This window comes from Loxodonta africana, chromosome 8, assembly GCF_030014295.1.
Source record: "Loxodonta africana isolate mLoxAfr1 chromosome 8, mLoxAfr1.hap2, whole genome shotgun sequence".
In the NCBI taxonomy this organism is placed as follows: Eukaryota; Metazoa; Chordata; class Mammalia; order Proboscidea; family Elephantidae; genus Loxodonta; species Loxodonta africana.
The window spans coordinates 79,516,702-79,531,038 of record NC_087349.1 but is presented as its reverse complement, the minus strand read 5'-3'; the positions used below and the strand labels follow the sequence as shown (position 1 = coordinate 79,531,038).

General features: G+C 38.8%; 1 protein-coding gene across 1 annotated transcript in view; it reads right to left on the bottom strand.

The window, feature by feature from the left end:
* HDAC9 (histone deacetylase 9) overlaps window positions 1–14,337 on the bottom strand; it is a 794,698-nt gene that overhangs the window by 36,281 nt on the left and 744,080 nt on the right. Inside the window, exon 24 of the mRNA XM_023544374.2 lies at window positions 8,560–8,644. Within this exon, the coding sequence (XP_023400142.2) occupies window positions 8,560–8,644 (85 nt within the window). The remainder of the gene's footprint in view (window positions 1–8,559; window positions 8,645–14,337) is intronic.

Genomic DNA, 14,337 nt, shown 5'->3' with positions numbered 1-14,337 from the left:
GTTTTCTGAGCATGTCACTTTTGGGAGAGATACTCAAAAGAAGTATATGTAAAAACGGCAAAGGGAATGAATTTATTTGTGAAATAGTATAATATAGTGGCTAAGAGGGAGGCTCTAGAGCTAGGCTACTTCATTATAATCCTGCCTTAGCCACTCACTAACCATGTGACCTTGGGCAAGTTAATTAACCTGGATGTGCTTCAGTTTACTCAACTGTAAAAATGGGAATGAAAATAGTACCTACCTTGTAGAGTTGTTAAAAAGCTTAATCTGTTACTAATGAGTCAATTCTGACTCATACATACCCTAGGAAAGGGCAGACCGCCCCATAGACTTTCCAAGGTTGTAACGTTTATGGAAGCAGACTGCCACATCTTTTTCCCACAGAGCGGATGCTGGGTTCGAATTGGTGATCTTTAGGTTATTGGCCAAATGCTTAACCACTGAGCCAGCAGTGCTCCTTAAATGAGTTAATATATATTAACAAGAGTGCTTAGAACAGTACTTGACTCTCGATAATTGTTATTTGAGCCTATAAAACAATAACACACATTAGGAACATGCTTCTTAGTTCAGTCAAGTATACGAGAACAAATGGGCAACACCTGCCCAAAAGCAAAGACAAGGCAGGAAGGGGCAGGAAAACGGGACGAATGGACACAGAGAACCCAGAGTGGAAAGGGAAAGAGGGAGAGTGTTGACACATAGTGGGAATTACAACTAATGTCGCAAAACAATTCGCGTACAAAATTTTTGAATGAAAAACTGATTTGCACTGTAAAACTTTCACCTAAAACACAACTGAAAAAAAAAAAAATGATTAGAGCCAAGTAAACCCGATGGAGCAGTCCTACTCTGTAACATATGGGGTCACCATGAGTTGGACTTGACTCGACGCCAACTAACAACAGTGTTATTTTGAAAAGGTATTTACTGAAATGTTACTATGGAAAGAAACTGAGCTAGGTGTTCTAGAAAAAAAAACCAAACCCATTACCGTCGAGTCGATTGTGAGTCATCGCGATCCAAGAGGACAGAGTAGAACTGCCTCATAGGGTTTGCCAGGAGTGTCAGGTGGATTTGAACTGCCCACCTTTTGCTTAGCAGTGATAGCTCTTAACCAGTATGCCACCAGGGTTAAAAAAATATGTATATAGTGTGATCCCTGTCCTCATGTAGACTGCAGTTCTTTTACAAAGATAAAGCAAATGAACATAAGTAAATAAATAGTAATGCAAAAAAAAATTTTGATTATTTGCCAACAGCTTACAGCGTTTATTGTTGTGTAAATAATTCCATCCAGTATCTCTCCACAACTTCAGTGTAGTGAAAAATGATGTTTAGCATGATGCCCCCTTTCACCCAACCTTCAAACTTTCCCATCAGCAAAGTTTCTTTTTCATAAGTCTAATATTCCTCATCTTCCCTTTCAAATCTTTTATTTCTCCATTGTTCCCTATCTCAGGAGGTGAAACCATTTAAGCAGTTGTCCCCGTGAGAAGCCTAAAAAGTATTAATCCTTCCCCAGGCAATTAATCATCATACTGCCAATTCCACCTTGGAATGAAACTGGTCACATCTCTAGTCCTTACTGCAGACATGGTGATCTTTCGAAATGCAGATGTGATCATGTTTCTCTCCTGCTTGAGAGAAAATCTCAAACATTTATGACTGAAAAATTCCTTTCCAATACTGTGGATATCTTCTTGTTCCTCTTCCCTGGACATCGATAGGATGGAGATGGAGGAGAAGAAAAAGAAAGAGAAGAAAAAACGCAGAAAATCAAAGTGAAATGGGAAGGGACAAAAGGAGACGAAAAATGGAATATAGTTTAGCATTTGGGTGTGGAGTCAAGAAGCTAGTAAAGCTTGTGAGATGATTTATGCAGCACATGTTGCAATCTGGAGAAACAACCCTTTTAACTATGTGCATAGTCCCATGAGGTCAAAATATTGGACAATTTCCCCACAACAAGAGATGTATACAAATTCCTTTCAGCTTAGAAACTATCTGGATTTTCTCCTGGACTGCCTGATGTAAATGCCCCTTCTCCTTAGGGAGGGGGTAGGTAGAGGGTATTATAGTGATTTGAGGGGAGGCTGAGAATTATGTTTCAAATAAAAAAAAAAAAGACAAAGGTTGTTATCTTTAGAGCAAGTCTTATCTCACTTTAATAGCTTTTTTCATTAATTGGTATGCAGATTTCTTGATCACCAAGAGAACCAGGTAGCATAAGCTATGATTACCCATTTTAATACAACATCAACAGTGTTTATTTAGTATTTTGATTAACCGAGTAGCTATCTCTCCTTGGAAATTGAGTCAAAATGAAATCAACCAAATTAGCATTCTTTTGTTCTTTTCTCATATTGGTTGTTACTTCTATTGGTAGTTTCCGGAACTACAGATATGATAATACTTAATAGGATAATACTGAAGAAAAAGGAAGGGAAGGAAGAGGAAGAGGAGGAAGGAGAGATAAAGGAGAAGGAGGAGGAAGAACAGGAAGAAGAGGAAAAGGAAGATGAAGGAGAAGAAGAGCAACAAGTCATTGTCACTTGCTCAGTAACACACATATCAGAATATAAGTTAAGCACAGTTCTAACAAAGAGAAGGTTTCAAATATACCTCCGATCTCCTGGAGAAAATTTTATTTCATCCTTATTTCTCTAGAATGTATGAAAGGGTGTGCTCTGTACATTGTAGGTGCCTGATCCACATGGATAACGGGCTACTATGTGGTCAATTACATGGTTATATGGTACATTCTCTTGCAACAAAGGAAATAATATCCCTGTTCACAACTGGCCTCAAGAGTTGGGTAAATTCAAAGGACCATAAATTCACTTCTCATTGTCCTAGATAATACTTTGTAATGTATATGGTGTGTATGTGATTGGTTGATTAAAAAATAGAGAGGAGATTAGCCATACTGCCACATTTTACATACAAGAGGCATGGCAGCTTCTCCCCCATTTATGCAGAACAAGTTTGATAAGAACACACGATGACATTGCAAAGGCTGTCCCTTCCCCATTCAGGCCTATGTCACTATTTGCCCTTGGTAGGCAAAATAAGGAATTATAAGACTACCCCAATCTGTTAAACAAGGGATGAATTCCTAGGGTGGGAAAAGATAAAACTGAGGGTTAAGGGAAAAAAAAAATTCTTACTGCCCCTTTACTCTTGTGCTTCCTACCACCATTTTCTTGCCAGAGAAACACCAACTCAGACGTGCAGTGGGGTGATAGGCCACGTGATTCCTCTTGAAATTCCTCAGAACTATTAAGGCAACCCCCTATCAACACATGCCTGATGAATGGAAGAGAGGATTATGCTGGAATTTATATCTTTTTAAAATCCTCTACACTAGTGTTTTTCAACTTATCAGCTGCAAACCACTGATGGGCTGCAGCAAAACATTAAAAGAATCCTCAAATCCACGTGCACATATATTTCCTTGATTCACAAATCAAAAGATACTATGATTACCACTATTATCATGTAGGAGGTCTACAAAGTTGGTTGACACTTAAAAGGAGTACTTTTCTTACTAAAAACATAAATACAAGGAAAACATGCCTCTATGCTTGTGGTTCTCATATTTTAGGGTTTCACAGATCAAGATCAATATCCCTCATGATGTGTTTTTAGAGCTTAAAATTATAGTCTTCCAAACTAAATAAATTTAGTTTAATAGAAAACTCATTTCATAGTCCTTCCCCTCCCGAATCAGTGAAGGTGTGAGCACAGGCCAGCACTGGTGTGAAGAACGCACTTAGGCATCCTGCTTCTCACCATGCCATGCAGCAGAAAGGAAGAATGCAAGGTTGCCCGGACTCTCTAAGTTGTGAGGGTGGATTTCAGGAAAGGAAACATCCATATGAAGGCCTTTTGTATAAGCACACATTTATCCTACACTTAGCTGACTCTTCCTGGCATCACTTGTTGGTGATTACAGCCAACTAAGAATTAGATTCATCTCTGAGAACAGTTACCTTCAAGCTTAGCCATGGAAATGGTAGCTCACAAAAGTAATTTGTGTTCTTCCTAGTTTAGCAGTGACTCATCCTTGTGGGTTGTGCAAAAGGGAGAAGAAACGTATATATATAGCCTGGTCTTCTTAACTCCTAATTCTGTAAGGGCTGGCCAAGGGGCATAACTACCTTAGCTTGGTTAAGAAATGAAGTTGGGCTTAAGAAAAAAAAGAAAAAAAGTGGCAAACACTGACAGACTGGCTGATTCATTCATTCAAAAAACATCTTCACAGCACCTATTATGTGCCAGATACAGCTATTGAACAAACGAACAAATAAGAACATCAACGAAAGCAATCTCTGCCCCAGAAACACACAGAAAATTTACCTAATTGAGACTAGGGATGAAGAAGCGTAGAGAGATGGCTTCCCAAAAGAGGTAACATCTGAGCTAAGTCTTGGAAAATTAATTGGGATGAAGCAGAGGATTTTGTTAGCAGAGTAAGCAACATGTGCACACATGAAGCTTCTTGACCGTACTTCACTTTTGCCATTTCAAGATGGTTGACCCTTGTATGCATCCACCATCAAGAGATGAAACCAGACCCTGACCTGTCAGGAGAGGTCTTCACCTTACAGGGGAAATGATTGCCTGACGTTGCCTTATAAGGTCTTTTCTCCTCAACTAAATTAGTAACATAAACAAGGACAGGACAACAGGAACGATCCTGCTGCAAAATATTTACAGGCATGTGGCTAGGCGAAGGGCCAATGCTAATCACAGCCTCCAGCACCTGCATACCCTCAGCTGGGGGGCTCAGTTCTCAAAGAGAAATTCACATAAGGCCTGTCAGCACCTTGCTGTGTGCCTTGGGACCGGGCTATCTAGGAACTTGCCTGAATGTTTCCCACATGCTACAAGACCTGCTTCTTCCCATTCGCATAGCTTTCTGATACTGTAGTCCTAAACCGTAGCACAAAAGAATCCTTCAGAACCTGGGTTGGGAAGTGGGCTGAAATCCGAACACCTTCCAAAGTTAAAAGGAGGCACCTGCACGGTGCTGAAAAACCTATGTGAAGAGGAAGTTCTCCTGTGAAACAAAGACTACTTTCAGGGCTGACTTCACAGGGCAGCAACGTACGTAGTCACACAGGGCCATGCGTTGAGAAGGGCCAATGTTTGGTTTAATGCTCTGCTGTCACCTTACTGAAATTCTTTATAATTTTTTATTTTGCACCGGGCCCCACAAAATATCTAGCCAGTCCAGACTACCTTCCCACTTAAGCCCTTCAAATGGAGGAATAGACATTTGTGGGATGTAAAACAGGGAAAAGGAAGGAAAAGTAAGAATGCAATTTTTTATATTGTAAACAAATAAAACATTGTTTCCTAAGGCAGGAGTCCATCATCTCGGTTTCCTAAATCTTTACGTAGTTTGCGATTCCCAAATGTCTGCTCTATTATCACTCTATGAACCTTATGCAGCCCTTTTCCGTTCCTTTAGTCTCGAAGAACAGCTCCAAAGACACACAATTAGCATGACATAAAAACATACCACACAATGTTGAAGCATCAGTGTGGAACCACTTACTTTGTACTGATTTTCACCCCAGATCCCAAATAGCTATCCATTGCTTTCCCATCTTATGTTTGTCTTTCCACTGACAGCCTCAACCCACCATTCGGATCCTTCTCAGCTACAATTGAGTTCTGCTTGCGGCACTGCTGGTTTCAGTTTTTCCTGGTAATTATTTCTCCTAGTCATCAGCCACTTGACTCTCACCTGACTAAATTATTTGCAGGATCCAGTGCATAGTAAAAAATATGGGCCCCTTGTTCAAGGCAATGACAGCAAGAGCATTAAACCAAGCCTGGGGCCCTTCTTGCCATGGGGCCTTTATGACTGCACAGGTTGCATACCCATGGAGCCAGCCCTGATTCTCATTGGCTAGAAGGGGGGCCATGTACTCATTCGTTAACCAATCACCATTCAGTGGGTTGACTCGCTTAGCTAAGAATGGATTCCCTGGAGCTGGGGATAAGTTCAGCTAACTCTGAGTTGCACGTATCTTATGGTAAAGATTAGTGAGTAAAATCAGGCTCCTTTTAAGTAGAAGGGAGAAGGGCATATTTACTGGCTAGGTATATGTTCCTGATTTAGAAGGAAGTGCTCTTTCTTAGAGGCTACCTGTGATGCATGGTTCCCCAGGACCATGAAGAGTTACTCAAATCACACCTATTCCTATCTGCTTACCCTGGAGTTCCATGCATCTCATAATTTTTCACTGCTGTCAGCTCTTCTTACAGGGACCTCCAAGACTGAGAACATATGATTCCCATCTTCTTAGTGAGTATCATCTAATTAATGAACCAAGACTATCAGGCCTTGAAACTCTCACAATACAAATTAAAAATATGAAAGTCAACTACCTCAAAAATATAAAAATAAAAATATAGCTGACTAAAATCCACACATGAGTGCTGAGAGCTTATGGAATTCCTGGATTGACCAGAGTTGGGTGGGATCCTCAATATGGGCTTAGGAGGAAATGGATTTTTTAAATGGAGGAAGGGGTCAGTGTTGAGTTATGGGAAAATGCAGTGTGGGACAGAAAGGAAGGATTCAGAATCCATGGTGGCAGGATTCTTATACAGAAAGGTTTGCCCATAGATTGAATCCCTTTCAAGAGTCTTACATTAGCCAGTCACTCAAAACTGTCAGTAATGAAAGGAAAAAATACACAGCAAAAATTCATCACATTGTATTAGATCCAATGCAAAGGCAATGGTGTAGTTCCTGAAGATGTACACAAACTATATGCTTTTCACACCTGTGTGAAAATGGAAACTTTTGCTTCTGTGGTTTCCTTCAAAACATTTCCCCTCTTTCCCTATTTGGCCCAAATCCTATTCAATCTCTAAGAGGAAGCTCAGGCCTTATCTCTGCCAAGGGGCCTTTCTTGAAGCTTCCTCACTCTCCAGGCCTTTACCCCAGCTGAGGAGAACAGCCGCTTCTCCATGATTTCACTGCACCCAGTGACACTGCATTAGAATGATCTGTACTGTAGTTATGCACTTAGAAGCCAGAAACTCTTCACAGAGTAATAATACCCTTCAGATCTTCTGTGCCTTGACAACAAATCAACACGTAACAAATGTTCAAAAATGCTTACTGAAAGTTCGATAATCAGAGTAGACATAGGAACAATAACAATTGATGACACTCTTGTGAGTAAACGTTAAAAGAATGTTCAGAAGAAAAAAAAACAGAATAATGTGCATAAAGACTGAATTGTTTTCATAGTATTGATGACCTGAAAGGAGGCACTGGATAAATATGAGAAGGCTATCCAAGATCTTTTCAAGGATCCTTGCCTTGAGATTGGAATGACATGCAATAGAGCCTCTTGATCTACCCTCAGTGATTTCGAAATGAGACAGAGTCAGTACAAAGATGACAGGATTTTGTACTCAAACTTATGAAATCCTCTCCAACCTCCCCTTCTTATCTCTTTTAGTTCCATTACTGTAACCTTATCTCAGAAGCTTTCATCTACAATATTGGAATGTTTGTTTTTCTGTTCTCTGAAATCTTGGAAATTCATAGTTCATTCCAATTATGACTTGCAGTCAATAAATATTTATTGGGTACCTACAGCCCTCAATCCAGGCACGTGTGAGACTAAGTAAGGCAAGGGATTACTTTGAGTGTCTGTATGGTATGATTTGTAAACACTTACAGCATCAGATGAGTGGTTAATAGAGCCCCAGTCATACCTATATCTCCAAATTTATACTAAGCAAGCAAAGACAGCGACTCAGAGGGCTGGCAGTGGTTTCCCTGGTTGGTGTTCCAAAAATTCCTCTACAGGATGGGAGCAAAGCTAAGGATTTTCCTGATGCTCCTTCAAATCTAATTTTGCAATTTGGTTTTCTCCTTTCTACTAACTTTCATGTTAGCTTGTGATTGATTTCTCTCTCTCTCTCTGTGTATGTGTGTGTGTGTGTGTGTTCAGTCGTCTAAAAAGAATAACTCTTGACAAAGTAATGGCAATGTGAAGGGAATTGGATAGCTAAAAAAAAAAACAAAACAAAAACTCTGACTTTCCCTGCTTTGTTAACATGGATTTTTTAATACTGAAACTTTCTCATTAACTTTTTTCCTCTTCTGACAAATGTAAAACCAGTAGATCATTGCTAAATGCCAACATTATTAGAAGACAAATAACTTACCCTTAGTTAAGTCTGATGACACTACCATAATTTCTATATTTATGTCATTGTTCTAGGTAAATGCTCAGTGGTAGTGATTGAAAAATTCCAGTATTTGAAAATATGAGAAAAACAAGATTCTAAATGTAGAGTCTCTGAGTTATGTCTTTAAGATGAGACTGCCATGTTAAATTAAGGACCACTACGCCACCAGGCTTTCCAGGCAATAGCACATCTAGGTATTAAAACACTACAGTATGTGCAAATTACAATAACTCTATATACGTTCCTTTGTGCTCTAATTGTCAATATAAATTTAATTATTTGTACCTGATTAGAGGTTTTTAAAAAAATAATTTTAAGACATACTTTGAATTTCAATGGTCTTCTGTAAAGAAATCACGGCATTCATATTTGGGGTTTGGTGCGGAATATCTTCTGGAAGTGGCTCCAGCTGCAAGAAGAGAAGATAATATGAACAGTATATTATGGCTTTATAATAAGTCTCACAGAAGCAAAGCAAATCGAAACAACTTAATCCTCAGGCAAAACTTGCTCTAGGAACTAGTTAACATTTCCTGATATCAGTTCTAAATATATAGCCAGTTTTATTTTCTGTTTTGCTACCATGTAATTGAATTCCAAGAGGCTTTTCTATTGGTTGCAAAGCTAATCTATGATGTCCCTGAAGCAGGTGCATGTCTGTGTATTATTCATTAAAAATCTGAATTATTTCGGTAATTTTTGTAGAGCCCTCACAAACCAAATTCCATCATGTCTGTATATGCAGCTGCGTCCTACAAACAAAACCTCAGGGAAGTTGCAGTAGACAGAAAGTAGGCGGTTATTCGTATTTTTGCTGTGGTTTTACAGCTAGCCGCCTTCCACATTCGAACACTTCACACTGGAAAGCCATGAGACACAGGTGCTCTTACTCAACTGCTGTTGAATAAAGTAGTAGAGAAAATGTTCAAACAAAACCAAAGGTAAAATAACTGTACATTTCCATTTAACTTTCACTTTATTCTTAGCTACGCATATGTCCATGTTTAAGCGCAGGGCAGAGTCCTTTCTTGCAAATCTATCACGGTCTTCTGGAATGACATGGATTTTTCATGGAGAAGGTCAGGAAATACTGCTCTGCCAGAAGTGAAGAGCAGCTTTAAATCATTTATGAAGCCTTTTCATCAGAACCAAGTCTGATGATGCCTGTCTCAGACTGCCCTGGGGATCGATGTAGCTGGGTGTGTTGCAGCAGAAAGTGGGTGGCCGGGGCACTTGTAGACAAAATAGCTGTCCAGCTATTGTTACCCAGAAAGCAGGCAAAGTAATAGCAACAAAACAATCAACAAACAAGCAGTTTTACTAGAAAATTTAAAGTTAATAGTCTCAGATACAAATTGACGGTCATACTATAATATGGTTGTGGTGTGATTGGAACCAATGTCACTACACAGTGTACCAAAACGTGAACTAATCTGCTTCTCTTCAGCTGAAGAAAAGACTAAAAAGCTTAGAGATTCCAAGTTTCCACAGCACATGTGAGTGAATCTTCCCCCCAGGGTCTCTCTGAATTGATTATTCTGGACTTCAATCACAGGATCTAAAACAATAGCACCTTTCTTCCAGATGCCATAGGATAACAGACTAGCTCAGGATATTTATACACGGGCAAATTCACTAAATATAGCTTTCCAGAGTGTTTTTCTTAGCTGCCAAAGAAAAACCTTTAAAACATCAAAAAGGTTTATTTGCAATACAGTTTGGTGAGAGGGGAAGAAAACACACAGTGTCAGCAAAAGTTTCTGCAATTTTAAACTCGAAATTTGTTAAGAATTATTTTTATAAAGCTGGTATTTCAGATAGTATCTTCAAGAATATGTTATCCTAGTAACACCCTCATAACTCAGAGGAACTACAGAATCATAAACTGAAGGTTACTTGGGAAATTCTTACTCAAGAATTAGAGTTTAGCCACCTTGCTCATAAATAACCTTCCCTTCCACTTATGCCTTAGGGCTTAGAGAAGAAAAAATGCTAATAGAAATCAGCTAGATTTTAATAATAAAATCTTTTGAAAGATCACCCTATGTTCAAATATTTAAGAGCAAAAACACAAGGTGATATCAGCATATTAGGTTCTTGAAAAAGCCTCCCTGTAGCTTCAGAGTAAAATGCTGACGACATGTGGAAAGGTCATGGGCTACTGGAAGGAAAATACAGGCAGATCGCTAATGCAAAAACCAATTTCTGGAATGTTCTTCCTTGAGGTCTGTGTGATATTTTTAAGACTTGGGTTTTGCAGAAAGTATATGTGATTCAGGGGGCTGAGAGTAAAAATACAAACAACCATAAACCCCCAATTTGGGATTTTCAGTTACATACGACAAACTTGTGTCTACTCATGAAAGCAACCCAGAGAATTAAGGCAATTACATGATAATTTAAGCCTCCCAAACCATTTCCCCTGCATGTTTTAGGTGAATGTCATTTAGAGGATTTAACCTTCAGTAAATTGCCCCAATTTGTTTCATTTTGACTGTATACACAGACAGAGCTGAATTCACGAAGTTCTCAAAGTAGGTTCTTTATTTTTCTCTGGTAGCTCTGCAGAAAAGGCAAGGGTAATACTCTCCCAGTTGGCAAGAAGGCAAGTGGTATTTAGAGTCTGTTTTCATTAAATTAAAAGCTTGTATGGAGGGACCACAGAATTGAGTTGTCTTTTCTAGAGAGTTTGTTGATTTAATCATTCACAATTATCAGCACTAAAAACATGTGATTGAAGCATCTATGTAACAAATATTAATGAATATTGGTCATTATTAGTAATCTAATAGCTACCTATAATGAAATAATATTAAATAGTCAATTTATAAATTTGTAGCAAAAAATAAAAATATGCAGTAAAGCTGTGTTATATATTTAGTTTGGGTGATAAGATGTAGTGGAAATACTAGCTTTTGAGGCTAATTAATGTCAGTAAGAGTCAATAAAAGATAAATAAGGAAGTAATTTATTCAAACCAGAGAACTTTTGCATACAAACTTTACAGCAAAATAAAACAGATGCAGATGTAGGAAATATTACACATCCGTCATGCCATCTCCTTTGGGAATTCGGTTTAGTAATGATAATTACCATGGAGTTATAAGATGCACTAGATAATTTTAGCACAACTTCTAGACATATGAGGCTCTCATCCAGCTTTATTGTATCTAAAGCTAATCCATCTTTATACAAATTTTCAGGCTAAGCGACAGGGAATTTGTTTCCCTACATCTTTTACAGAAAGTTGCAATACCATATTGACAAAATTCAGAAGTTTAAGTTGCACATACTAGATAATTACTAAGTACAATGGCTATTTTTTAAGGTGCCCTGGTGGTGTAAAGGTTAAGTAAGTGTTCGGCTGCTAACTGAAAGTTTGCTGTTTCAAACCCACCCAGCTGCTCCACGGCGGAAAGACCTGGAGATGGATCTCCTTCCATAAAGACAACAGCCTGGGAAGCCCTACAGGGCAGTTCAACTCTGTCACAGGGGTGGCTGTGAATCAGAATCAACTTTAGGGCACCCAACAATAACAACATAGTTATTTTAAAACACATAAAAATTGTGGCCATTAGCATCTTGTGGCTAAGTATTTTCCAGGTTTTTCAGAATCAGATTATTTAAATCATCAAAAATTATTTTAAGAGTCCCTGGGTGACGCAAATGGTCAAGCGCTGAACTACTAACCAAAAGGTTGGTGATTCAAACCCAGAGGTACCTTGGAAGTCAGGCCTGACGATATGTTTCTGAAGGGTCACACCCTTGAAAACCTTCTACTCCGCACATATGGGGTCACTGTGAGTCAGAATGGACTTGACAGCAACTAACAACAAGAAAACATAATTAAACTACCAACTAAATCCAGAATCTGTGTTATTCTGTAGGACAAAAATCATTTCAGTTGGCTAAGATCCATCTACGGAAAAAGGCAAGGGATATCCTTGAAGCAGCTCTTGAGCAAGAGTTAAAAAAAAAAAAAAAAAACTTGCTCTCTAACTACAAGAAATGAAAATCAGCTCACTGTTATTTTCATGATTTGGAACAAAAGAGAAAAGAAGCTAAACAGAGCCTTTACAAACAACAGGCACGTAAGGAAGGAAGTACACATCAAGGGGTCTACTAAATACTCAGGATAGCTTTTATTTTTTGGTATCTCCCAAATATGCCAAGTATTTTCTCCATTCTCTATGTTGTTCTGCTCCCTCTAACTTCTATTTTCTCCATTCTTCTTTGGAGTGGTGAAAGCTTACTAATCATTCAAGAAGCAGCTCAAACACTGCCTGCTCTTGAACCCTATCCTAAAATTCTCTGATGGAACAAATTGCTTCCAACTCTGGGTCTCCTTTATCCACAAATACCCTTGCTTACTCTACTAAACATCTTATATTATACTCAGCCTTCTCTGCTATCCTCAACTATGTTGTGAGCCATTTACAGGCAAAGAGAGAATCCTGTATGAGGTAAAAACAAACAAACAAACAAAAAACAACTATTGAATGAATGGAGGAAGTATTAATTGAAAGAAAACATCTATGTCTGCAGCTAACAGACATAGATGGAGTGGTTTCTACCCCCTGGTTGCCTGCTATAATCAAGGTGTGGTTTTATGGTGAAAGACCAGAAAGAAAATAATTTGTTCTTTCTGAGGTGAATTGACATTGCAGAATCATCAGAAAGTTATTCTCTTTACCCATTGGTAGGGTTTCCTGAATAGTAGACAGATCAGAAACGGAGGGAAATAGAAAAGAAATAGAATATCCCAGAGCAAGCAGGATCAGCATGGCATTGCCAGTGGCTCAAAGAGAAAAAAATCACTCTCCATTGAGCAAGGAAAAAAAAAAAAAACGAGTATAAAGAAAAAATAAAATCAGATTTTGAAAGGAAATGAACTTAATCTCTAGTTCAATTTTGGAAGAATTAACATCCTCACAATATTAAGAATTCCAGTCCATGAACAGGGTTTATTCCTTCATTTATTTAGATCTTTGTTTATTTCTCTAAAAACATTTTAGAGTTTTCACCACAGGGGTCATATTTTTGAATGATTTAATCCTAGGCATCTGGTGTGTGGCATGTGGCATGTTAAAGGAGCCCTGTTGGTGCAGTGGTTAAAGCACTTGGCTGCTAACCGAAGGTCAGCGGTTTGAACCCACCAGTCATTCTGCAGGAGAAAGATGTGACATTTTGTTTCCGTAAAGACTTACAGCTTTGGAAATCCCTTGGGGCTGTTCTACTCTGTCCTTTAGGGTCGGTATGAACCAGAATTGCCTCGATACCAGTGGGTCTGGTTTTTTGTTTATTTGATATGCTTGTTGCTTTGTAGATAGTAAATGTATATGTTATCGTTGTTAGGTGCTGTTGAGTCTGTTCCGACTCAGGAACCCTATGTACAACAGAACAAAACACTGCCTGGCCTTGTGCCATCCTCACGGTCATTAGTATGCTTGAGCCCATTGTTGCAGCTACTGTGTCAATTCATCTTGTTGAGGGTCTTCCTCTTTTTTGCTGACCCTCTACTTTACCAAGCATGATGTCCATCTCCAGGGACTGATCCCTCCTGATAACAGGTCCAAAGTACACCACCCTTAACAGGTCCAAAGTACACCACCCTTGCTTATAATAAGCGTTCTAGCCGTACTTATTATTCCAAGACAGATTGGTTCATTGTTCTGGTAGTCCATGGTATATTCAATATTCTTCACCAATGGCATAATTCAAAGGTATCAATTCTTTTCCAGCCCTCCTTCTTCATTGTCCAGCTTTCGCATGGATATGAGTCTACTGAAAATACCATGGACTGGGTCAGGTTCACCTTAGTCCTCGAGTGACATCTTTGCTTTTCAATACCTTAAAGAGGTCTTTTGCAGCAGATTTGCCCAATGCAATGTGTCGTTTGATTTCTTGACTTCTGCTTCCATGGGTGTTGATTGTAGATCCAAGTGAAATGAAGTCCTTGACAACTTCAATCTTTTCTCCATTTATCATGATGTTGCTCACTGGTCCAGTTGTGAGGATTTCTGTTATTTTTATGGTGATGTATAACCCATACTGAAGGCTGCAGTTGTTGATCTTCGTCAGTAAGTGCTTCAAGTCCTCTTC